Below are 27,355 nucleotides of genomic sequence, written 5' to 3'. Positions count from 1 at the left end.
AAATTCTCCCGAGCCAGGCATGGAGGAGGCACATGGGTACAATCCCAGTTATTCGGGAGGCAGAAAGCTAGTCTAACCCAGCAGTTCAAAGCTAACATTGTCAACATAGCAGGCCCCATCTCAAATAAATAAATAAATAAATAAATAAATAAATACATAAATAAATACATAAATAAATAAATAAATAAATAAAATTCTTCTACTAAATGACCACTATAAACCAAGATTAAGTTATTCTATTTAAAAAGTATTAGTCTAGAGATGTAGCTCAGTGGTAAAAAATTTGTATAGCACTCACAGGGCCCAGAGTCCCAGGTTCTCTGGCTAGCATATCCAATAAACAAACCACCCCAAGAGGAAAAACAAAACCTGAGAAATTTATAGTATTCTACCAAACTAGAAAATAAAACAATTGCCCTACACTTAAAATTTTATGTTATTACTTATTTTCCTTTATGTGTGTGCCTGAATAAATTTCTTGAACCATATACATGAAGATGCCTATAAAGGTTAGAAGGCGATACATGGGTGTGCCTTTCTGTGTGTGCTGGCAGCACATGCAGGTCCTCGGGGAGCAGCACACTCAGGGCTGAGCAGGCCCAGCTGCTTTACACTTTTAGAGACAGCTTCATAACTGGAAAAATGGTTTCTCTGGACATTCAGTTACGGGGCGGGGTGGGGGGATTTCTACAATTTTCATCTCAGTACATACAGCACATTTCAAAGGTACACACACACACACAAAAGTGTACACACACATGCATGCACACACATGCAAGCACACACACATGCACGCACACACATGAAAGCAGTCTTATAAATGAATATTCATGACATATGGGGTCGGCTGGAGTCAGTGACTTCATCCCTGTAAACCTGTTAAAGATCTCTGTCAAGTATCCCATTCCTTCCCCATGTGGTGTTTGCTCTGCTGTTCAATAAATATAGAGCAAAGCTCCTCTTTTAGGGACATACACATTGAGACAGACAGACAGACAGACACACACACACACACACACCATGACTGTCTCACACGTCAGCGTTTGGACAGGTACAATAGGCACAGGACAGAAGATACGAGGAAGCAGAGGAAGAGATAATTCCAACTTGGGCTTGCTCTTGGTTAAATGACGCTAAAGGGAAATGCTTTGATTTCTTTCCTTCATGGCAATACTGAAAAATCATGGGTGATTCTGCATTAATCGCTAACGGGTTTCTCCCAACCGGAAACCGGAAAATCACAGACCCTGTCTCTTGCTTCAGTAACTTTTATAATTCCTGAATGGCAGCTTAATGATGATGAAAAGAAATAACACATCTGCTTCTTGGGTGAGCCAAGTATAGAGAAGTATAAAAAAGTATAGAGAAGAAAGCCTGGGCACTACCCCAACTCACTGTTTTCACACACCCCAGTAAAATTCACAACATTCTTCCAAAAGAGATTCAAGTCTTGATTGTACGATTGTACTACAAAACACAAGGAGAGCTGGAGTTTGAAAGCCAAGCTTTCATCTTAGTAGTTCAGAAACTGCAACTACGTTTTCTGTAGCAGATGTCTTGGGCTTTGACTGCTAAGTTGGAAAACCATAGCCAAGGCAGGTAGCGAGGAGGGGTCTACACAGCTCCCACCTCCACATCACAGTCTATCACCGAAGGGTGTCAGGACAGAACTCTAACAGGACAGGAACGTGGAGGGAGGTGATGCTGAGGCCACGGAGGGCCTCATGCTTCTCACTGGCTTGCTCTCTATGGCTTGCTCAACCGGCTTCCTTATAGCACCCACGACTCTAAGCCCAGGGTTGGCCCCACCCATAATGGGCTGGGCCCTTCCCCATAAATCACTACTCAAGAAAATACCATACAGGCTTGCCTACAGCCTGATCTTATGGAGACATTTTTGTAATTCAAGTTCCCTCCTTTCAGATGATTTTAGCTTGTGTTAAATTAACATAAAACTATCCAGCAGAAGATCTGACACTCTCTTCTGACCTCTGAGGGTACTGTGAACATGTGGTACACAAACATGCATACAGTACCCATATACGTAAAATAAAAATAAATATTAAGAAAAAGTTTAGCTGGGCAGTGGTGGCACATGCCTGTAATCCCAGCACTCTGGGAGGCAGAGGTTAGGTGGATTTCTGAGTTCGAGGCCAGCTTGGTCTAGAGAGTGAGTTCCAAGACAGTCAGAGCTATACAGAGAAACCCTGTCTCGAAAAAAAACCAAAATCCAAAAAACTAAAAAGAAAAAAAAAAAAAAGAAAGAAAGAAAAAGAAAAAGTTTAAGCAGCCGGGGCGGTGGTGGTGCACGCCTTTAATCCCAGCACTTGGGAGGCAGAGGCAGGCAGATTTCTGAATTCGAGGCCAGCCTGGTCTACTAAGTGAGTTTCTATACTTGGGACTATACTTGAGCTGGACCTGGGCCTCCCCACACATAAGCAGCAGATGTGCAGCTTGGTCTTCATGTGGGTCCCAAACAACTGGAATGGGGTCTGTCCCAAAAGCTGTTGCCAGTTTGTGGGATATGTTCTAGGTGGGCTGCCTTGTCTGGACTCAATGGCAGAGGCTGGGCCTAGCCTCCCAAGAGACTTGATGGGGGAGGGGGGGAAGGAAGGTACATTTGTATTGGACAGAGTTGTAACCATATTTCTTTTTGTATTTCCTCCTTCATCTCTTCCTTCCTTCTTCTGAATCAAGGCGTTACTCTGTAGCTCAGACTGACCTAAAATTTACTCAGGAGACAAGGCTATCTTCATACCAGCAGCAACTCCCTTGCCTCAGTCTTTGAAGTACTGGAGTTACAGATGGGGGTCACCATGCCACACCCAGATGTTTTTGTGTCTTTTTGACACTGCAAAGAGACTGAAAGTTCTTTAGAGAATTCTGATTGAACTCATATGTTCCAATATGCCCAATTATTATGCTAAGGGTTATCACAGACCATTTATTCTGACGCAGGTAACTATTATAGGACTGGCCTACTGTGTCTAATAAATCCTTCTTTTGTACCTAGAACAAAGGAGCCATGACTAATCAAATTTCTCTTTTCCAAACCTTCCACACTCACTGTTTCCCTGCCTATCTGATGTTATTTTCTACTAATTACTACAAACAAACATAAAATCCCATCAGCATGGGTTCCTGTCAGCGTGAGTTGACAGTGCTCTAGCAGTCACCAGTCACAGGGAAGCCTGAGCTGTGAAGTCCTCAAGTTGCTGCTTCAGGATGCAGACCGAGTGAGAGGAGCAGCCCCGCGGCCATCAGCGTTACGTCAGGATGAAGGAGGTTTGTAGAGGGGCAGGCAGTGCTTAGCGCTCACGAGCACTGAACGCACAGCCATTACCGTCTTCCACGCAGTCTTCCACGGGCCTCTGGTTTCTTCCAGTTTTCTACATCTATACTTCTCTCAAGCTCCCCGGCAACATCTAAAAACTACATTCTTAATGGTCCACTCAAGCCTCATCCCTCCAAATCGTCTGATCCATGAGGCAGTGTTGACAGTTAAAATCCACTGTGAGCCAGATAGCTAGTAGCATTAAAATCGGGACCCCATTATTTGTGAGCCGTGTAACCTTGGAAGAGTTTTATTTCTGTTTTCTAGTGGGCTCATGTAAACATTGGAATAAAATCCACCTCTAAACCAGGCGGTGGTGGCGCATGCCTGTAATCCCAGCACTTGGGAAGCAGAGGCAGGCGGATTTCTGAGTTCGAGGCCAGCCTGGTCTACAGAGTGAGTTCCAGGACAGCCAGGGCTACACAGAGAAACCCTGTCTTGAAAAAACAAACAACAACAACAACAACAAATCCACCTCTAAATATTACAGGAATTAAAGGTTAATGTATATAAGCATCCAAAGTTAGTCATTTATAGCTGCGCACCATTAAGTAAACTATCTTTTCACCGCCTAAGCACACACTTAAGAATAAGCCAATCTGTGGGCTGGAAGAATGAATGTCCAGGGAATGTTTTCTTTTGTCCCCCCCAATAATTTATACATGTCCCAAGAGCACCAAGGACATTAAAAGCACTTCAGTGTTGTTCATGTAAACTAATGTTTCGGATTTGTTGTCATAAGCTGGTAACCCCCAGGGCATGAGAGCCACAGCGGAAGGCCGGGCACTGATCCCCTTCAGGGCATTTTGTCTAGGGCGAGACTCTAACATGGTTTCAGAGCCCTTTTACATTTTTGATGTTTCTAATACTGAGACCTAAGTTAACCATAAGAAATTAATTTGTGAACTGAAATACAGAGTTTTTACCCTTTAATGACTGGAAACGGCCATCGGAGTCCTTAAGCCACCTCACAAGTGATGATTACACATTAATGAGGTGATACAATTATCAGCTGCCCCCTGGCCTCAGGGAGGAGCTTCTGTTGGGTTAGCTAATCTTTTAAAATAATAAGCAAATCTAAAATTTTTAAAAAATTGTCTGCCTTTCTTAGACACCTGGAAGTTTATGAGATTCTTATAGAGACTCTGACAATTGGGAGAGTATTGGCACGTCGAGAGTTAATTTCAGCTCAGTTATGCAGGGCCCAAAGTCTGACTGCACTCAAACCTCTTCCCTTCACAGCCTTGTTATTCACTTAAGTTTTTCCCAAAGAAGGATCTGCTTCTTCTATTTTTTTTTAAAGGCAGGAAAGGAAAAGAAACCTTGATGCCTTCTTCAGCCCTGACTGTCACCCTTGGGCCTGGCTTTATTTCCTTAGATCAAGCCAAGTGAGTTTTCTGTGTCTCAGCTCTGCTGTTCCTAGGCACATTCTATTTCGGTTACTGAGAAGGCACTGGGTCTATTTTAGTCTCTGCAGACGCCAGTGGAGATTCCAGGGATGCCTCTCTTCTTTATAACCCCACGCTGTCCACGTAGGCTCTGGGACACCAGTTCAGAAGGGGAGCCTGCGTACTGTCTCACTGTCACCGGCCTGCTGCTGGCTGGTATCCACACATTTTCAGATGACTACAACCTGCAACCTTGTGCTTTCTGCGTCTTTACTGAAGATGAGTAAGTTGCCAACAAGTGTTTGTAGTCTTAAGTTGTTCATATTATCAGCAGCCTAGAAAACTCCTGTGGCTCTTTTTTTGAAAGGTTTGGTGTGTATGAGGATTTGGTGGTGTTTGTCGTGAGACAGGGTTTTACTTTGTAGCCCTGGCTGTCACAGAACCCACTATGTAGACCAGGCCAACCTCTGTCACAACAGTCTTCTCCTTTGTGTGACAATCTGCTACCCATATTGTACCCCTGTATTCCCCACCCCCAGGTTTTAGGATACTAAAATAGTTTGAAAGAAAAACAACATTAACTTAAAAATCAAAAACAATCTCAGAAGGGAAAGACTAAATTTTGAAATACTTTTTTAATTAACCCTTCAATGGGCTTCTGCCCTGTTAAGCTAAGGGCAGCACTGAGGTGCAATGGTCCACAAGGCTGATGAGTTCTGGGTGTGCTCTGGCTGCCACGGCTCTACTGACAGAGCCATGACGCATGTGCACAAGCATCTTGGCACAGTACAAAGCAGACTGCAGGAACAGTTGTGTCTGCTTCCCCTATTTATCAAAACACTCACACATCATGATGGCAGAAGAGTCAACTGTGATTCCTAACTGGGAAATACAGCTGCCAATACAACCTGGGTGACTCGGGAACGGGAGGGGCGCCCACACTTAGGGTGACTCGGGAACAGGAGGGGCGCCCACACTTAGGGTGACTCGGGAATGGGAGGGGTGCCCACACTTAGACTAGCCTTACCTCTCCTTCCCAAAGGACTGTGACAGGACAGAACTAAGAGTGAGTCTGCAGTTAAAGAGCTACAGCCTTAGCAGGACCAGTAGGTACCACTGGTCCACAGGCTACAAGGCCCTGGTCAAGGACAAGTGAGGGCAGGAAACTAGTCCAAATACTCGCCAGCTTCTTCCTGGGGGAGCTGACTGTGGGCCTTCCCCTAATCCTACAAAGGCCCTCCATGGCTGAGTGAAGTGCTCCACAGATAAATTTCAGCTATGGAGATGTAATTTGGATTAAGAGGCAAAGGCAAACATCAGGTACCCTTTGTCTGGAGCCCACAGCACTGTGACTGGACTGGATATCACTAACAGAAATGACACCAGCTCAGCTGCATTTTGTAGTATTGTATACCCTCTAAAATGAAAATTATGATGCTTAATTCTGGAGAGGAATTACTAATCACATTTCTCAACTGCTGTGTAATTCGTACTGTCTATTTAGAGAGAACTGAGTATATTACTTAAGCCTGCAGTTCAGATTACTCCCTAAAAACACAGCCCCTGGGAGGCCCCTCCCCTGTGACAGTGACTCTGCAGGAAAAGAGGGCACCAGGTTTGGATTGTCTGATGAGAGGAGAGGCTGAGGGGCTTCTGCTCACAGTCAAGCTTACTCAGGGTCTCTGGATGTTCTAGCTGGCTACCCACCAAACCTGAGAAATCTCTCTCCCTGGACAGCAGGTGCTATTTTACAGTTTTTTCTTCTTCTCTGCCAGAGAGTCCCCTTAGAGGAACTCTCCTTGACTTAAAACAAAATACAAAACCCCAAGAGACACAAGCACTTCTACAAAAAAGGCCCACCCTTCTAGGTCCACTGCTGTGTGTACTGTTGTGCTGTGTGTGTCTCTTCTGAAGCTTGATTTCTCTGCCCGAGGTGCTCTGGCTGCGATCTTCCTGGCAGGCCTCCTGGTGTGTTCAAGTTATTCCTTCCATGACACCATCCTGGAGGCACCCAGAGCACACTAACATGCAGTTCCTTCAGTGTTCCCACAGCACTTACACGCACTGCACTGTGACCCGCCATGACTGCTAGACACCAGATTCTAGTTGACTAAAGCTGTAGTAAGAGCTTCATTTTTCCCTCTGACACCTTTTGTCATGCTTTCTATACACAAAGAAATCACACTTGGCTATGTGTGCTCCTGTAATGCCAACATGCGGAAGACATGTTTTTTCCATTTATTGTACGTATACATATGTATGTATGTATGTATGTATGTATGTATGTGTATGTATGTATGTGTATGTGTGTATGTATGCATGTGTGTGTATGTGTATGTGTGTATGTATGTGTATGTGTGTATGTATGCATGTGTGTATGTACATGTGTGTATGTGTGTGTGTGTACGTATGTATGTATGTATGTATGTGTGTGTGTATGTATGTGTGTGTGTGTGTGTATGTGTGTATACATGTATACAGACACATGCCCTGGTGTGTGAGTGAAAGCCAGAGGACAACTTGTAGGATTCAGTTTTCATCCTCCACATGTGGGCTCCACGGATCTCCAGTGGGCAGGCTTGCGCTTTTACCCACTGAGCCATCTGACCAGCTCAGATACTGACTTTAAGGCCAGTCTATGCTATGCAGTGAAGCATCCATCTTAAAACAAACAAACAAAAATAATAAAAATAACAAAACCACAAAAGAAAACAAGTTTTTCTGAATGCATATTCTCAGTCTAAGATCCTTAGTCTATTCTGTTCAAACAATGGAGCCTGTGGTGACCTAATACTTAAAGTATACATATATTACAGCAAGCCTTTGAGCAGAAAACAGTCCCAGTTTGGTTTTAAGGTCTAAAACAAAGTATTTGTTCCTATGCATCAGTGTAAAAGAATCTCAAAATCTTTTGCATCAGAAAAAACAAACAAACAAACAAATCCACAGACAAGCAAAATCCCACAGCCAACACCATCACACTCACGGCTCTAGCCACCCACTGCCAACACCATCACACTCACGGCTCTAGAAACCCACTGCCAACACCAGTCACACTCACGACTCTAGAAACCCACAGCCAACACCATCACACTCACGGCTCTAGAAACCCACTGCCAACACCATCTCACTCACGGCTCTAGAAACCCACTGCCAACACCAGTCACACTCACGGCTCTAGAAACCCACTGCCAACACCAGTCACACTCATGGCTCTAGAAACCCACAGCCAACACCAGTCACACTCACAGCTCTAGAAACCCACAGCCAGCCAACACCATCACACTCACGGCTCTAGAAACCCACTGCCAACACCATCACACTCACGGCTCTAGAAACCCACAGCCAACACCATCACACTCACGGCTCTAGCAACCCACAGCCAACACCAGTCACACTCACGGCTCTAGAAACCCACAGCCAACACCATCACACTCACAGCTCTAGAAACCCACTGCCAACACCATCACACTCACGGCTCTAGAAACCCCACAGCCAACACCATCACACTCACGGCTCTAGAAACCCCACAGCCAACACCATCACACTCACGGCTCTAGAAACCCACTGCCAACACCATCACACTCACGGCTCTAGAAACCCACAGCCAACACCATCACACTCACGGCTCTAGCAACCCACTGCCAACACCATCTCACTCACGGCTCTAGAAACCCACTGCCAACACCATCACACTCACGGCTCTAGAAACCCACTGCCAACACCATCACACTCACAGCTCTAGAAACCCACTGCCAACACCATCACACTCACGGCTCTAGAAACCCACTGCCAACACCATCACACTCACGGCTCTAGAAACCCACTGCCAACACCATCACACTCACGGCTCTAGCAACCCACAGCCAACACCATCACACTCACGGCTCTAGAAACCCACAGCCAACACCATCACACTCACGGCTCTAGAAACCCCACAGCCAACACCATCACACTCACGGCTCTAGAAACCCACTGCCAACACCATCACACTCACGGCTCTAGAAACCCACAGCCAACACCATCACACTCACGGCTCTAGAAACCCACTGCCAACACCAGTCACACTCACGGCTCTAGAAACCCACTGCCAACACCAGTCACACTCACGGCTCTAGAAACCCACAGCCAACACCATCACACTCACGGCTCTAGAAACCCACTGCCAACACCAGTCACACTCACGGCTCTAATACTGATATTGCAACACATATTTTGTAAGAAAAGAAGCATATAAAATATAAAGCCTAATTAATTTAAAAAGGAACTTATAGGTTAACAAGCTAGAACTATATTCTTGTAAGCCCTGTCAATTAAACCCTGCCTGCACAGCAAACTCCACTTGTAAGTCACCTTTATTTTTAAGCTGCCATTAAGCGCAGCAGTTTGGTGCTCTGTTGGAGTGTACGCAAACACCCTAACCAAAAAGCCAAGAGCACGCTGGGCTGGACTGTGTCAAGGCTAGAGCACGTGTCCAAGCACTGCGTTTGATTCCTAGCACCACAAATGAAGAGAGGCCGATGCTAGTCCCTGAAGATTTCTGATTCTCAGTCTGAATAATTAGAGAGGAAGATGCAGCTGAAGCCCATGGCTCATGTCACTCTCTAAAGCAACAACCGCTGAAACAACAGCAGAGACTCCTGCTCTAAAAACACGTAACATATTGCCAAAGCCTGAGCTGACACAGACCCGGTGTGTCGGATGTATGGCACAGGCTATGTATATGACGATAGCAAAAGGCCCTTTCTAAAGTGATGTCGTCCCACATGATGGTAACACAAGGCCCTTTCTAAAGTGATGCCATTCCTTGGTTTCAGGTTTTAGAGTCTGTATTCTACCAATCACAGTATCTGCGGCCAGATAAAGACTACTTTCTATCAACATATATGAAAGCTAACAAAATAATAAACCAAAATTTCTATTTATTGTAAGATATAAAAATACTTCTATTGTATATTTCATATATATGAAAGTTGTCATACTTAGCACATATACAGAGAGAATAAAATAGTATTTCTGAATTTACCATCTATTTTTACCACTTTTTAAAAGTTTACAAGATTATTTAGTTATTAAAGAAAAAAATAATTATGTAGAATACTACTACTGAATATCCATCACTTGATAGCTGTGGTATCTGATCTGTAAATGAACTCCACAAATCCTCATGAACAGCAGCAGATAGGCCAAGAGTTGACTTCCTAAACCACAAGTGTTTACTTTCAAGTTCTTCATTTTAGGCAGTTAAACAGGCAGGCTCTGGTTACAAGTCGTGGAAAGAACAAGCAGGGAGGGGAGCTAAGGCTCTGCCTGGAGGGAGCTTTGGCTCTGAGTCAGTATTACAGATACACTGCACTGCTCTCCGACTGTGTGATATGCTGAAGACTTACCTGGTTACTCAGGTTACATGCAACTGAAAGGCCTGGCCTGGTCTTACTCTGTTTGATTGACTAACACAAAAGGCGCACGGTAAACAGTTTGGCACACGCTTTAAGATTTGTTACTTCTCTTATATTTATTTATGGGTTATGCATTTGTGCACTTGGGGTCAGAAGACAACTTATGGGAGTTCAATTCTCTCTTTGCAGTATGCGGATGCCAGGGACTGGATTCGGGTGTCCGGCTTGGCAGCCAGCCATCCTGGAGGCCAGCAAATTCCTTGTTGTTTTTGAGACAGGCTTACTGGTGGCCCTCCCTGACCCAGAACTCAGCTCTGTAGCCAACCAGGCTGGTCTCAAGCTCACAGAGATCTACCTCCCTCTGCCTCCAAATTGCTGCATTGAAAGTGTGTATTGCCATGCCCAGCACAGATCGGCAAATCTTAAAGCCACCTTCTTATGTATCCATCCAGATGCATGTGGAAATCACCTGCTTTTTAAAAAAAATCATCTGCTAAATTCTGAAATACTAGCTTCACAGTGTCAAGCCAAGGCTTCCAGCTAGCAGGTCCAGCTCAGGAGTCCACAGTTGCTGTGTGAAGGCAGCAAGCGGGCTTCTTTGGTTGTTTCTTTTCACATAGTCTCCCTCAGACTGGCCTTTGGCTTTAGGTCTTCCTAGCCCTGCCTTGCAAACACTGGCATCATCAAGCCCTAAGGAGAACAGAACGGAATGAACGCCTGCAGAAGGCCTGCCTCTGCGGCTGAGGAGAGCACACCTCCTCCCTCCCTCGCCTAAGGCAAAGCCACTGTCTTATCACAGGATTAAAGAGGGTCAAAATTCTGCTGCATTTCCTTTGTGTGTGTGTGTGTGTGTGTGTGTGTGTTTGTGTGTATGTGTGTGTGCATGCACAGTTGTGTGTGTGTGTGTGTGTGTGTGTGCATGCACAGGTGTGTGTTTCCCTAAGTGTGTGTTTGCATGTGTGCATTCACATGTAGAAGCTTAGATGTGGAGGATGGGGCAGGTATCTTTGGAAGTCACTCTATTTTTTATCATTATCCATTCCATCTGTTCTTTGACAATGTCATGCACATGTCTAGAGCATCTGAGTGCTCTTGTCTCATCTCCTCCCCCAGGTCCCCTCCCACACGCATGCCCCACCCCCTTTTTTTAGTTTTATGATCCACTGATTTTATCCAGGACTATCTGTGTGGGAATGCTTGAAGCCTGTGAACTTACCATTTGGCATACAATGGAACACAATAACTGTCCCTTACGCAGAATCAATCAGTTGTCAACAGTTCAGCAGAGGGTTCCTCGAGCACCTGCTACCCCCCTCCCCCTCCGTGACTGGTGACTGAGTGGCCCAGTCTCCTGCATTGCAGACAAGCGCAGGTGCTGTGAGCTGCGGTGAGCTCTGTCACGCCCTGACAGCAGCGGTTACTATCTCCTCTCTCACAACATTCCTGCTCTCTGTGAGGCGAAGCTTGAGCCTCACAGGGAGTGCTCTGCGCAGCCTCTTCAGGCCACCTGCAGAGTTAATCAGGGTCTCTCACTGAATCTGAAATTCCATAATTCAGATGGCTAGGAAGGCTAGCCAATGAGGTTGAGGGTCTGCTTCCCCACCACTCCAAAGCTGGGATCACAGGCCCATGCCAACCCTCTAACTCCAGAGCTGGGATCACAGGCCCATGCCAACCCTCTAACTCCAGAGCTGGAATCACAGGCCCATGCCAACCCTCTAACTCCAGAGCTGGGATCACAGGCCCATGCCAACCCTCTAACTCCAGAGCTGGGATCACAGGCCCATGCCAAGCCCTCTAACTCTAGAGCTGGGATCACAGGCCCATGCCAAGCCCTCTAACTCCAGAGCTGGGATCACAGGCCCATGCCAAGCCCTCTAACTCCAGAGCTGGGATCACAGGCCCATGCCAAGCCCTCTAACTCCAGAGCTGGGATCACAGGCCCATGCCAACCCTCTAACTCCAGAGCTGGGATCACAGGCCCATGCCAAGCCCTCTAACTCCAGGGCTGGGATCACAGGCCCATGCCAAGCTCTAACTTCTACACAGGTGCTGGGGATCCCAGCTGACATTTGTTTCACAGCACTCTCTCTGCTTGGGTTTTAAGTTGCTGCTCCCTGTGAGAAGTGTACAGCACTGACACTGACTGAGAACTGGGCCCTCACTAAGCAGCTAGGAAACACGGTGTGACTGTAACTAACTAGGCACAGCTCTGGCTGTGCTCCACAACTCACAAGCTCATCACTACTGTGCCAAACCTGAGCTTGCTTTCCTGGCCCACCCTATAAGTCAGGCAGGGGTCTCGATAGCTGCATAGGTAAGGCTAGGGGTAATTTTCTCTCTTCTGACCTCCACTCCAGGAGGAAGTTATAGGATGCCTCACCACATTGTCCAATCAATCCAGCTTATAAGGAAAGAAGTTTAAAAACATTAATACCATTTAAAGGCCAGGAGAAATGAATCAGTTAATAATGTGTGAGACACTAAGTTCTTTTAAAAAAGAAAGAAAAGGACAGTTTCGCTAGAGCTGAGGGAAGAAGAGCAAGGCAGGAAGCTGGAAGGAGCAGCAGTGGAAGAAATACAAGGGAACAGGCCTGTGTCCCAAGGTGGACTCTGTGCGCAGCTGTGCGGGAGGGACGGAGGGAGGGAGGGAGGCAGGCAGGCTAGCTGTATTAAGGGATAGGTTTCTGTGATGTGTATATCAAATTTCATTAGGAGATACTTGTCCCTCTCAAGCCCTTAGCCTGTCTTCATGTGTATCATGTTATGACCAACCTCTTCCATTTCCTATATTTCAGATATAAAGGAGAGGCAATACTGTAATGCCTCCTCCCTCACTGCACATAGTGTTTCTTAAAATTACCATGTTAGCAGGGAAACAGGAGGTGGGCTCAAGGCTGATTATGAGGGGAAGGTCCATCTCTATGTCTATGGTGATGGTTTGTATATGCTTGGCCCAGGGAATGGCACTATTAGAAGGTGTGGCCCTGTTAGAGTAGGTGTGTCACTGTGGGTGTGTATGGGCTTTAAGACCCTCATCCTAGCTGCCTGAAAGTTGGTATTCTGCTAGCAGCCTTCAGATGAAGATGTAGAACTCTCAACTCCTCTTGCACCATGCCTGCCTGGATGCTACCATGTTCCCACCTTGATGATAATGGACTGACCCTCTGAACCTGTTAGCCAGCCCCAATTAAATGTGGTCCTTTATAAGACTTGCCTTGGTCATGGTGTTTGTTCACAGCACTAAAACCCTAATTAAGATACTGAGGTAGAGATTTAAAACGCTAATAAGACATGTGATATATGAAACTGTACATGGGATTAAATGTAACAGACAGAGCATATTTGAACAAGCCCAGGCTATGCAAACCCCCAAATCTCCACCAAGTGGCATGAAAGCCCATGCCTTTCTCTAGTCTGCTGCCGTCCACTCAAGCATTTCCCTGCTGGTGCACTTTCACTTGGTCCTCTACTGTTTTCTAGTAATAGTAATAGGATGCACTATCCGTCTGTCTCTGCTCCTTGTTCTGGGACACAGGAATTTGGAACCTCTCTGGGGGTTCCCACCAAACCCAAGGATGAGAAAACCAATTAATAAAAAGAATAAATTGTGGGTCCATAAAGTGCTTGCAACACAAGCATAAAAAAACCTCTTAGTTTGGATTCCTGGTACCCATGTATTTAAAAAAAAAAAAAGCCACATGCGGCAACAAGCATGTCCGACTGCAGTGCCTGAAGGGTGTAGGCAGGAGTCTTTGCAGCTTACTGGTCAGCCACCCTAGCTAAAGTAATCAACTCCAGGGTCAGAGACCTGTCTATATACAGACATGCACAAGCACCCGCACATCACCATGGTATACACACAGGGTTACAACACCGTCTGTACAAACACATACAGTGAACACACACAACATTGACCTGTGGCTTCTACATGCACACGCCCACACAAACACATACATACATATGCCACATAACCCTACTTAAAATTATCCTATTGTATAATTTTAAAAATTAAACAAAATGTTTAAATGTTTTTTGTGTTACCAATTTATTTGCAGTCTAGAAATAAATAAATCACTTCACGGCACCTCAAAGACCAATCAGTGTTACCTTGAGGTACAGGGAAAGGCCCCCAAGGTCTTTTCTGCAAAGCAATAGCTTTGTGCATTACACGCAAAAACCAGTGACAGCGTCAGCCAGAGACGCAGAAAACAGAAACAAGGAAAGAAAGAAGCATGTGCAGTGTGCACAGTGACAGTATCAGCCAGAGAATCAGAAAACAGAAACAGGGAAAGGAACTCAAATTCAGCGTTGACTTTAAAAATAAAATCTTAGTGAAAGTTTTCAATTACGAAGCCGCAGCCGGCAATTGTGATTCAGACCTTAATTCCACCACAAAGGAGGGCAAAACAAAGCCGGTCAGTGCTGGGCGAGACTGCTCAGCCCCACCCACTGCAGCAGAGAGGCAACAGTGCAGGCTGGAACAGCAGACTCTCCTGGGAGCTAGGTTAGAAAGCCTTGTGTATGGACAAGGTGCAGCCAGGACACGACGCCTAGGCCCCCACGTGACTGTGCTGAGGAGAGGACAGACTGTGTGGTGGAGGTGAGACAGAGTCTGGATGACTGGATGTCCAAAGACAAGCAGAGCCAATTGCATTATCTGATCTCCTCCTATGCGCGTCACCATCAGAACCACAGAAAGACCACAATCTCAGCTACACCAAGAGTAATGATTTTTGCAAGTCCTTTAGGTGAAAAAGTAGATTTACTGTCACTGTCTTAATAATGACTTTAAAGTGGAGTAAAAGTATCTTGTTTCTGGGGCCACAGACACAGCTTATTGTGTGAAGTCCTTGCTAGGCACTCATGCGGACCTGAGTTCCGATCCTTAGCACCATGTGATAGTTGGGTAAGGAACAGCCATAACAACACTGGGGACAGAGATAGGTCGGTCCCAGGGGCTTAGCTGGCAACCAAATAAGCCAGAAAAGTCAGCTTCACATTCAGTGACAGATCCTGTCTCCAAAAATAAGGTACAGAGTGGTGCGGGCAGACAATGACATTTATCTCTGCACCCACTAAAGTGCAAGCGAATGCTCGCCACTCACATGCGCACACACACAGAGATGTCTTCTTTCAGAAGGTACGAACATTATTCTGAGAAAAATAAAATTAATTCACAGAAAAAGATGCTCTAGAAAAATATGATTGAATAATATTGTAAAGCAAGTTATAATCATATTACATCTGTCTACCCATACCCACACAGTCTGTAAAGTCATCTTACAATAGTCCTTTTAAAGAGCTGGAATAAAAACAGTGAGCAGAAACACGTGGCGGCAGCAGTTGCCGACTTCATCATGACTTCATCATGACGCCGCAATCCTCCATGAAGCTAATGTAATCTGAATCTCATGCCTGCTTTAGCCAGGCTGATGGGCTAGTTCCTGCAGCTAGCTCAGCTGCCTTGAGCTACAGAGCCAGCCCTCCTCTCACTTCCTGAGACCAGGGAACACAAAGGTGACCAGTCTGTTCTTGACCTCACTCTCGGGGGTTGTGGTCTTCCTGCTGTGGCCGCCCAAGCCGGCACCACAGGCTGACAAAGCCATTCTCCAGGCTAATCCTACTTCGTGTAGATAGACTTAGCCGGCTAAGAAAAGGCCTCTGAGGGAGGGGATGGGTGGAGGCAGGTTTTTAGCCCACGTGGTCAGCTGCAAGGCTCATGCTCATAACTAACTACTAACTCTACTAACTCTGTTATCTAGAGCTATAGCCAGTGAGAGGGTTTGGTTGACTGCACATTCGGAAATAGATTTTTGCAATATTTTCTAAAATAAAGTTTAAAAAATATATAACAGGGATGGAGACATGTCTCAGCAGTTAAGTGCTCTTGCTCTCATCCAGAAGACCAAATCCGGTTCCCAACTCTACAGTAGTCAGGAAGCTCACAACCAACTGCCTGTAACTAAAGCTCTAGATCTGATACCTCTTCTGTCCTACAAACACATGCACCCACATACATAATACATCATATACACACACAACAAGTACACACATGTATGTGAGTAAAAATAAATGTAATGGCTAACGCCTTTAACCCTAGCACTTGGTAGGCAGAGGCCAGCGGATCTATGAGTTCAAGGCCAGTCTGGGCCACAGAGTGAGCTCCTGGGACAGCCAGAGCTACACTGAAAAAACCCTTTTTGAACAAACAAAAAATTATCATAGCTAGCCAGACAATGTGGTATACACTTGTAATTGAAGCATTTGGAAGACTGAAGCAGGAGAATTATGAACTGGAAGGCAGCCTGAGCTAAAGAGTGAGTTCAAAGCCAGAATTAGATACACAGGGAGACCCTAGCTCAAAAATGTCCTTTTCACAATTACAAAATCACGATTGTTAGTCATCTGAAAAACAGAAACTATAAATAAATACTGTCCTAAATATCTAGACACTAGCAAGTAGGAGATCTTCCATGGTAATGGAAAGTTTCACTATGAGTCAGTGTTTTTTGAACAACCTTTCAAGGTCTCTCTCACTCTGAGTTAGGGTGGCAGGAGCGGGAAATGTGCCACCATGGGCTTCAGGTTAGCCCAGTCCAGTCAGCAGCACAGAGCGCTGCCCAGCCTGCTCTCCAGCCTGGGGAGCAGACGTGCTGCCCTCCAGTGACCTCAACAGCACAGGCAGCAAGGAGCCTCTTAGCAGCAGAGACGTCCATGCTGTTAGTGAAGAACTCATCTGAACCTTCCTCTCACTTAGGAAATGGAACTTCCACCTACGAAATGTGGTCACAACATCTGTGCTAACTAAGTCAAGGGTAAGACGTTAGTACAAGGGAGTTTAGAAATATGGGGGGGCTCAGCAGCTAAGAGCACCTGCTGCTCTTCCAGAGGACCCAGGTTCAACCCCCAGCATCTGCCCGTGGCTCACCACACACATATGAAGGAAGGAAATCTTTATTAAAGAAACAGGGGTGGGGGTGCTGGAGAGATGGCTCAGGGGTTAAGAGCACTGACTGCTCCTCTAGAGGTCCTGAGTTCAATTCTTAGCAACCTCATGGTGGCTCACAATCATCTGGAATGGGATACAATGCACTCTTCTGCTGTGTATGAAGACAGCTACAGTGCACTCACAAACACTGAATAAATAAATCTTTAAAAAAAGATAGAAAGAAAGAAAAAAGAAAACAATGGGTCTGGGAAGATAGCTCAGTGAGTTGAGTCCTGTGCTCGCTGTGCAGGCTTGGATTTGGACCCCCAACACCCACATAGAAGCCAGGTGTGGTGCCGGTGCACATAACTGCAGCACAAGGGGAACGGAGGCAGGTAGGTCCTTAGAGCTCGCTGGCTAAGCAGCATGTACAAGCCCTGTGTCAGATCCCAGCTTTAAAACAGAAAAAGCACAACAACCAAACACCCAGCAACCCAGAAAGTAAGCTCCTCACAGGCATTACCATGCCCAGAACGAACTCAGACTTTTGTAGTGTGGCTTCTGGGGTGCCTCCCGCTGCTGCAGGGTGTTTTTCTGCAGACACATGCCCACAAAGAGTCCATAGCTAGCCTTCCTACTCAGAGATAACATTCAGTCTTATAAGTGGCTAGGAAGCACAGCACACTGGTGTGAATATAAACTCTTGTACTCCAGAGGCAGAGGCAGGTGGAGCTCTGAGTTCAAGGCCAGTCTGGTCTACAGAGTAAGTTCCAGGACAGCCAGGGCTACACAGAGAAACCCTGTCTCAGGAAAAAAAAAAAGTCAGAGACAGCTGTCGGATCCCTGTGACTGGAGTTGTCAGCTGCTATGTGGGTCCTCAGAGTGAAACCTGAGTCTCTGCCAGAGCAGCCAGTCCTCTGACCCACTGAGATCTCCAGCCCCTCAGCGCCTCATCTCACTCTTAAAAGGATTTACAGGAAGAAACAATGTTAAACCATTCCTTCCTTCCAAATCTCATTCAAGAAATCTCATGCCTTTAATTTCAGTGTTGGGCTGAGGCAGGCACACCTCTGAGCTCTAGGCTATCCTGGTCTGCATAGTGACCCCAGGCTAGCTAGGCCTACAGCAAATATTGTTTCCTCTTAAATATTAAGACACTTAAGAAAGATAAATAAATAATAGACATGAAAAAAGAACATAGGTTTCCGAAAACCACACAAAACAACTACTTACCAGTATCATTTGCAAGGGAATTAGGGTCAGATCCCCCAAGCGTAGCTTCAAACTCCTCTTGGAGACGATACGCTCTCTGAAGCAGAGCTTCAAGTTTATGGATGAATTCTGTACTAATAATATCCTATAAAGAAAAATAACAGTAACGCACGGCAACTCTTACAGTCAGTGTTAACATTCTCAACACAGAAATGGTCACTTCAAAAGAGAAACTCGGTATACAGATAGGGCTGGTGCGGGGATCACAGGGGTACCTAATCCCAAGAATTTATCCATCAGCATTGCTTTTGTAAGAAAGGAAGAAATGGTCCTGACTGATCACTGAAGCAAACTAAGAGTTTTCAGACTAGCCTGTGTAAGAACCACCTAGAGGATTTATAAATGAGGTTTCGGACTCCTTGTTCTGGTCTCTGGCTCAGCCAAGCTCTCCGACTTTGAAATGATTGATAAAGACACATCTCTACTCGGTGTTACAAACACAGGAGCAGTTAACTGCATCTGCTGCTTCTCCATAGCCTTGGAAAGCCAGAGAGCTTGAAGGCTAGGATCTGGAGAGTTGGCTCCACAGATAAGAACACTTGTTGCAGCCGGGCGGTGGTGGTGCACTCCTGTAATCCCAGCACTTGGAAGGCAGAGGCAGGTGGATTTCTGAGTTCAAAGCCCGCCTGGTCTACAGAGTGAGTTCTAGGACAGCCAGGGCTACACAGAGAAACCCTGTCATGAAGAAAAAAAAAATCAACCCTCCCCCCCCCAAAAGAACACTTGTTGCTTTGGCAGAAGACCTGGGTTCAGTTCTAGCACCTGTGTGGCAGTTCAGAACTGTTTGCAACTCTAGCCCGCGCGCGCACACACACACATATGCAATGCCTAAAAGCTTGAATAGAAAATGCCCAGAAAGAAGCACCTCACGATGGGTAGGATCCCAGCACTGGGGAAGCAGATGCAGACAATCTCTAAATGTTTCAGAGCAGCCTGGTCACATGAGTCCCAAGCCAGCTGGGGCTACATAGTGACCCAAATCAGTCTCTCACCAGCTCTCTCAAATCAAAACAAGATGAAAACCCAAGCATCTCACTTAGTCCCACACTGGGAAAACAAGCAACTGGGTAACTGCCCCAGAAAAGGAGGCTCTTCCGGTCTTCCGAGGCCTACTGTTCAGCCGACTGTCCTTACATCCACACTTTCTTCTGCAATGGCATCTCCAGCTCCCAGTTTGACAGAGCTGCAGGCTTCATCTTCAGCCTGTCTACTTCGAAACGTCAGAGCTTGTTCCCATCGACGTAACGCCTCTTCAAATAATTCCATACCTATGGAAATGGTAGGAAATAAAGGGCAGGTGACTGGCACTGAGCACAACCACGGTTCCTCAGCATGTAAGCCCACACAGACAAGAAGTAGGAGAGCCCCACACCGAGGGCGGCTGTGATAAACATGATGTCCTGTACAGGCTGGCAGGAGGGGCGTGTTTATAGCTACAGCTGGAAGACGCCCTAGAACGCTGTAAGCAGAGCTCAATGGGCCATCCTGGACGAAGCAGAGCAGACCAGCACATGGAAAGAAATGTAGCTGACCTAACGGCAGCAGACTGCAGAGACTTCAGAGGGGAGCAGGACTCTATGAGGAACTGTTGAAGGACCGCTGCGTTAGCATTCTCACAAGAGATGCTCTCTGGTGGAATTAAGATGTGATTGACCAGTAGGGTGCCGTGGAGCATGGCTTTAATCACAGCCCTCGGGAAGGCTGAGTTCAAGGTCAGCCTTGTCTGAAGAGTGAGTTCCAGGACAGCCAGAGCTACACAGTGAGACCCTGTCTCAAACACCAACAAAAAGATATAATGAACCAGGGATTAGAGTGGCAGTTCTATGGCCTGGGTTCAGTTCTGCTTCCCAGAAGTCACTATGATGATAACAGGAGATTATGCAGTCTGTGTGTCCCCAAGAGCAGGAAAATACTCAGAAGCCAACAGCTTTCTGCTGTTCTTCCCTGTCTGCTGTCCAGGCCATATCTGGATTTTGGGTGCATTTTCTATCTAGTAGGATCGTCTGCTGAAGGGAATGTAGCGTAACATGAGGAGAAAAGTGTGCTGATGACAAGATTTGCACTGAGGCAGCTGATCCCCAACACTCCGTCAGCCCCCAAGTCATGCCTGCTCATGAAGCCAAGAAGGGCACTCAGGTATGAAATACAGCCTTTCTTCCATTTAATGACTTTACAGATATAGAACTCAAATGGTATCTAGACAAAGGGAGCAAGCCAGCCAATCAGACTCTGATGACGTCACCAGCCAAGACTCAACAGCTTTGTGCTGGTTTGCATTCGAGGCTGAATAAAGGCACCCCAACCTCAGGTCTCAGTGTCTGGAGCCTGGATTTCTTCATAAGGAAAAGGGCTCTCTGAAGAGACTAAGATCAGGATGTTCTCAGAAGCTGTTGTACAATTACAATGGAGAGGTGTGGGCGGATGGGACACTCGAAGAGCATGTGAGAAAGCGAGGGGTCAGTGATATGGCCGCAAGCCCAGGAATGCTGGGAAGGGTCAGGTCACACCTTGACTTCCACACAGGAATGATTTTAGACTTGGAGCCCCAGCGCTCTGAGTGAGTAGACTGCTTTTTCCTTAAGCCTCTGTCTATGCTTAAGCCTCATATTACTCTCAAGAAACTAGCAGAGCTCGTGATGTTATACAGGGCAGACTCAACGGCCATTTTAAAACTACAGTTGACTCTCCGGAAGAAATCACTGGTTTTGGTTCTGCATGTGCCAGGCAAGCTCTTTGCACAGAGCATCTCCCCACCCCGACTCTTCCCTTCCCTTCACCGACACCTCTGAGGCCACACCTACCCATCAGATACAAGTTCTCAGGCGTGGTCACAGGAATGTTAACAAGTCTGATGTCGTCATCATCTGCTTTGTCCCAGGAGTTAGAATTTCCACAGGCACAACTATGACAGGAGTTAACACTCTGGACCTGAATCGAGGACCAACGGAGAGCAGTTCAAAATCTCTTACTTAGGCAAATAGAAAGACACACAGATATATACACACAGACAGACAAACAGACACATACACACAGACAAACAGACACACACAGACACACACACTGGGTCTCCTAAATAGCTAAGGATAAACTTGAATTTCTCATCTTACAGGTGTGTACCACCCCACTTGGTTTCTATTCAGTGCCACAGATGGAACCCAGAGTTTCAGGCATGCTAGTTTAGCGCTCTCCTGAGTGACAGCCAAAGCTTCTATACTCTATTGTATATTTACCAGTTATTTACATATGTCCTATAATTACAGTTCCAGTAAATCTACCCGAAGAAATGATTCTGATGATACTCAAATTTAGTACTCATGTGATTTTTTTTTAACTATTCTGGTCCTGTTGTTTAAAAATATACAAGTAGCACAATATTTTGAACATAAATTAACATTTTCATGCAAAAAATCAGATGGTTATTTTATAGATTTTGCTGGTATCAGCACTAACAAATTCTATCTCTGCCAACTGTGAGATAGACGCTTTGCCTTTTGGGATTCTGGACATTGTTGAATGATGCGCAGATCTGCATCACTTACCATTCACCTAAGGCTGACTAAGCCAACCATGCCAGCCACTAGCACATGCCCTGGGCTCTAGTCCTGTGTGCCTGCTGGGACTCCACTCACTCTTCCGCTGGCATCATAAACTGAATGTGTCCTGAGCTCAGCATCGGTCTCATCAATACAGTATCAGCTCATCAATACTTCTGTAATTTCTCAAATTAAAAAGAAGTCATTTTAAAACATCTCTTGCCCTACCTCTAGATTTTGCTTTTTAAAGTGTACTTTTACCTTTGTGTGTGTGTGTGTGTGTGTGTCTGAACGCGCAGCGGCTATTTGCACATAAGAACAGTTCCGCATGGAGACCAGGTTGTGTGGACCCCCTAGAGCTGGAGGGCCGGGGGTTGTGAGTTGCTACACATGGGTACTGGGACCCAAACTCCGGCCTCTGCAAGCGCAGTGCTTGCTCTTCGCCGCTGAGTCACCAGCTCCCTTGACTCCATCCATCAAGTTTTGTGGGCCTAGCCTGCTGACTTCGAGTCATGATCCTGATTTAAGTCTTCACTGTCTGCCTCCAGCCTTAGTGGAGGAGTGGCAAGGTCGGCTGGGCAAGAGCAAAGGCGTGGCTGAAGCTCCCTGCAGCTACTTCTGCTAAGAAAAGCAGCTTCCACACGTGCACAAGCTCACTTGCAGCGGGAAGGCGCCTGAAGCTGAGGGTGCCAGGGTGCCAGGGTGCCAGGGTGAGGTCTTTGGTCCTACCAGCTTCAGGCACCGCCGGTCTCCAAGCTAGGTGCTCCTACTCTGCCAGAAGACTTTAACATTTAGCATCTTGTCACTGGGCATGGTGATGTTGTGTGACTTAGCCATCCTAGCTACTCAGGAGGCTGAAGCAGCAGAGTGACGTGAGCCCAAAGAGTATAGGGCGAGGCTGAGAACATAGAGAGACTCCTGTTCCCCATGGTTGGAACCACAGGCATAAGCTATCACATCCAGCCCAGGAAAACATGCCTGCGCCTGCTTCTGAATCAACAGCACCACATCAAGGCCGTTCTCACAGGACCACAGCACTTAACACAACTGGGAGCCAACAGTGGAAGGAGACAGGCTTAAGCAGACCGCCTCCTAAGCTTTTTACATACTAAGAGCAGCACGTATGTGATACGTCAGCAAACACCACAACAGCACCAACAACCCACACTCTTCTTACAGAGCCCAAGCTCTGGGCAGAGCCGGAGTATCTGCTGAGAAGCCCTCCATTCAGGTAGCTGCAACACTGAGATCCTTTGTCTTTGGTGGAACTTAGCGACAGGGTCAGATTCTGTCTACTACTGGAGCAACTCGAACCTGGTAAACAAACACACACAAGCATCAAAAGCATCAGCAATTCCAATAATAGCTTCAGGTAACATTTCTCCACTCAGAATGACTTTTAAACACAGTTTATGCAAGGATATAAATTATAAAGTGTATAACGTTATTAAGATATACATTTCTAATGTTTGTGGTTCAGCTAACTAATCAGGACAGTTTTGAATGGATTGCTGTAATGAGTGTAAAAGTATTAGCAACTACCTCACAAACCGTAAGTTTAAAACGCAAGCACGTCCTTCCCTGAATTGCCACTCCCCCTCCCCCCCCCCCGCCCCCCATCTTAAATGGCTTGGTGTCACGAACTTCTGACTAGCTTATGCAGTTAGCAGCAGATGTCAGGTCTGGCTTCTCTCGGCATGACAGTTCAGACCCTTCTGGTTTCAAATCCCAGGACTCATAAGATACATGATCTTGGTAATTTCTTCATAACATGACATTGGGTAATTTAGTCATGTTACTATTTTGATTCATAAATGAAAAGAACATAGACCTGTTATTGTCAATCATAAGACCGATATAAAAATTAAATAAAATGCTGAAAATAGTGCTTGTCTGAGACCTAATAAAAATCTCAGTAAATAACATATAGTGAGTGACTATGCTTGTGGAATGACTAAACCACAAAACCATGAAATACACAAAAAAGCAAAATACTCAGAAGTGGAGCTTGGTCAGACATTGTTACTATTATTGCTACACTATTAATTACTTTGTATGGGTTCGTGCCCACGTGCTGGAGGGAGCCTGTAGAGGTCAGAGGACACTTCTGAGAGTCGCCCTCTTCCACCACAGGATGCCAGGCTGACGGTGGCACTTTACCCGCTGAGCCAGCTCGTCTGCCCCAGGGAATTATTTTTTATTGCTACAGTTCAGCATATCTCTTGTAAAGAATGCAGATCCTTTAAAGACTAGCAAGTCTTCCAGAACTTTTGATAATAAGGAAACAGACAAATGTAAGCAAAACAAGCAGTGCGTGGTACTGCACACCTACGATCCCCGCACTCAGAGGCCAGGATGAGGATCAAAAGGTCAAAGGTTCAGATGCAGGAAATCTGAGGCCAGCTGAGTCTGCAGAGACTACTTAAAAAAATCCCGTAAATGGAAAAATCACAAACACCACCAATTCAATTAATTTCAGTATGTCTGTACAAATTTAATAATTACTATGTTTTACAAATGATAGCACACAACACTCACTACTGACTTAAAATGATATTATCATATATAATCAAGTACTTCAAAAGTAGGTTGTGAATTTATTACAATGGTTTTATATGGTTAGTTTTTTTTTTTTTTTTTTTTTTTTTGGTTTTTTGGATTTGGTTTTTTTGAGACAGGGTTTCTCTGTATAGCCCTGGCTGGCCTCGAACTCAGAAATCCGCCTGCCTCTGCCTCCCAGAGTGCTGGGATTACAGGCGTGAGCCACCACCGCCCAGCTGTTTTTTTTTTTTTTTTTTTTGTGGAGATTTTATATTATTTTTAAATCACGTGTATCTGTGTGTGGTTATGCGCCTGTGAGTGTGGTGCCCAGAGGCCAGGCGTGTCCGATCTCTCGATGCTGCCACATAGGATGCTGAGGATGGAACTCAGTTCCTCTGCCAGAGCGGGTCTCCATAGCGGAGGGAGGGGCCATCTTTCCAGCCTCTACCATTTTATTTTTCTATGTAATTTATTGACATGTATCAACTCTAAGTCGATAGACTTAGACGTACATGGGCTTGTACAGACGTAGGACGGACCTGTCAGTCATGACTCGGGTGCCCCAGGACTCTGAGCGTCTCGCTCGCTCGCTCGCTTGCACGCCCGCATGCTCGCAGCAGGTTTAATATGGAGACCGAGCACGCGTGCGCGTACCTTTGTCTGACGCGGCTCTCCTGGTGTGCTCGAGGAGAAGGTGCTCCGGCTCCCAGGGCAGCTCAGTTCTCTTCTGTTTTCCCCGTCTTCTTTTAAAGTGATGGGCCAGAAGGATCACAGACACAGCACTCGCCGCAGTCACCAAGAACAACTTCTTAGCTACTGGTGAAAATTTGATCTGGAAAAGATAGTTTAAAAAAACAACACCAACAAAACCCTCCATGTAACTGAGTCTTTTAACTACTGAAATAATTAAATCAGACTTTAAAGTTGAGCTCATTTTTAACATACATGTCTGGAATTTTAATCAAATATAAGTTAGCTTGTTTCTAAATACTATGGGAATAAGTTATTTTATTCATCGATTAATCAAAAAATGTTTTTAGAACTCTATTAACTGGACAATGAGAAAAATTGGAGTCAATGCCTTCTTCTGGTCTCCACTGACCAAGGCATGCACATGGTGTCCAGATATATGCACAGGCAAAATAAAAATATTTTAAAACCAGAATAAAAGAGTTGCAACCCACGGAACAAGAAGAAAGATCAGGTAGGGCAGCGCCCACAGTAAAGGCAGACGGCCTGCACTGCCAGGGCCGTAGGGTGTATCAGAGCTGTCTGTGGAAAACAACATAGCAGCTCTGAAACCGCACAAGGAAAAACCGTGATTCAAAAATTCTGCTTCTGAAAAATCATTCTCGAGAGACCTGAAAGCAGGCCATTTCTTCTTCTCCTTTGTTTGTGGGTCCTTGTGTGTTTACTTGGGGACAGCTGAAATCATCACAGTGGGGGGACAGCTGTCATCCCCACTCCACCAAATGTCCACCTCTGAACCTGGAGCTCAATGCTCTGGCCAGACTATCGGGCACACAGCAGGCTTTATGAGCGCGTTGTAAGCCTCTTCCTGTCTCTGCCTCCCAATTGCTCTCCACTGTGCCTGGCTTTCTTGATTTTTTTTTTAATGTGGCTTCTGGAGGTCAAATCTGGGTCTAGTATGAACTACAACATCTCCTCAGCCCCATTTCTCCCCCCCCACTTTTTTTTCTTTTACAATCAGAGTTCTCTTTATAGCCCAGGCTGTCCTTAAATTCAGGGTCTTCCAGCCTCTGCCTGTGGAGTGCTGTGATAGCCCTGATGTCTAAAAGCACAAATCTGAAAACATTATTTAGATCTCCATGCTTAGAGAAGCATCACTCAAGATGGCAGAACACAGAAACAACTCCGGGGTTCCGGGTGCAATCTCCATGCAATGGAGGATTAACTCCATATAGCAAGGCACATTCCAATGTGTGCTCCTATGAGCCTTGAAGATTGTTATGCGCAGTAAAGTACACCAGATATAAAAATGTAAGGAACAGTATTAAAGGTGTACCTCCGTCACCACACCTGCCTAGGAAAGAAAACTGTTTAAAGCAGTACAGTCCCCTGAGCTGTGTGAAAACCTTAGGGGCTGGGACTGCAGCTCAGTAGGAGTAATCCTGCTTAGCAAACTCTGGGTTTAAATCCCTAGCACTACAAAACAGAACAGCCTCAAGTGAGCAAATATCACTGATCAATATAAAGGTATTATTGAAATTCAGTGCACTTTGGTGTTTACCTGCGAGAGAGAATGATACCAAGACACGGGGAGAGCAAACACCCTAACTGCGCACGTCTTCAAGGAGAACTGTGATCTGCTGACTGTCTCTTCTGACATGTCGCCTCTGTTCAATCTTAATTCAATGAAACAGGAGTTAATCAGCCACAGAGATTTCTGGTTGCTTTATCCATCAAAGATGCAAAGTTAAATTCTTGCCCGGTAAGGTATATGCCTTTGCTTCTGGTTCTTGAGAGGCGGATCTCCGCGTGTTTGAGGTCAGCGTGGTCTACGTGTCGAGTTCCAGGCCAGACATACTGAGACCCTGTCTGGAAGAAAAAGAAAAAGTTAAAATGGTAAAATGAGAGAACCGATTCCTCTGGTGCCCACAAGAGCACCCGACACATAATATAATAAAAAATGTTTAAACGAAACTAAATACTTAAACTAAAAATAAAGTATTTGTAGCCAATCATGCGTGCATGATACTGTAATGGAGTTGGAGCTGTATTTACAGGTTACCAAGACAGCAAAGAAGAGCATGAGGGGTGTTTATACTCAGTCTTGACCAAAACTAACTGGCTAACGGACGACAGTGGGGTAGGGAGGGTAATCGTCAGATTCAAGTCATACATTTTCCTTAGAAATCTACCGGTTCTACCAGCAAGCAGCAGGAGTGAGGGCAAGCTGTAAGAACACGTGCCTATGAGGATTCCACGAGGAAAAA

At 45.7% G+C, this 27,355-nt stretch overlaps 1 protein-coding gene across 7 annotated transcripts in view; it reads right to left on the bottom strand.

Moving 5' to 3' along the window:
• Positions 1 to 27,355, bottom strand: part of Miga1 (mitoguardin 1) — a 61,699-nt gene that overhangs the window by 29,079 nt on the left and 5,265 nt on the right. For 6 of the 7 annotated variants that reach the window (XM_052178922.1, XM_052178927.1, XM_052178923.1 and 3 more), the window contains 6 exons: positions 26,650 to 26,957; positions 25,053 to 25,230; positions 23,035 to 23,171; positions 21,126 to 21,252; positions 19,459 to 19,592; positions 18,286 to 18,409 (listed from right to left, as the gene is read on the bottom strand). In XM_052178922.1, coding sequence (XP_052034882.1) covers positions 18,286 to 18,409; positions 19,459 to 19,592; positions 21,126 to 21,252; positions 23,035 to 23,171; positions 25,053 to 25,230; positions 26,650 to 26,748 — 799 coding nt within the window. In that variant the 5' untranslated portion in view covers positions 26,749 to 26,957. The remainder of the gene's footprint in view (positions 1 to 18,285; positions 18,410 to 19,458; positions 19,593 to 21,125; positions 21,253 to 23,034; positions 23,172 to 25,052; positions 25,231 to 26,649; positions 26,958 to 27,355) is intronic. The other variant, XM_052178926.1, reaches the window with a different exon arrangement.

This window comes from Apodemus sylvaticus, chromosome 4, assembly GCF_947179515.1.
Source record: "Apodemus sylvaticus chromosome 4, mApoSyl1.1, whole genome shotgun sequence".
NCBI lineage: Eukaryota > Metazoa > Chordata > Mammalia > Rodentia > Muridae > Apodemus > Apodemus sylvaticus.
Note: the sequence above shows the minus strand (reverse complement) of the source record. Positions and strands in the feature narration are given on the sequence as shown.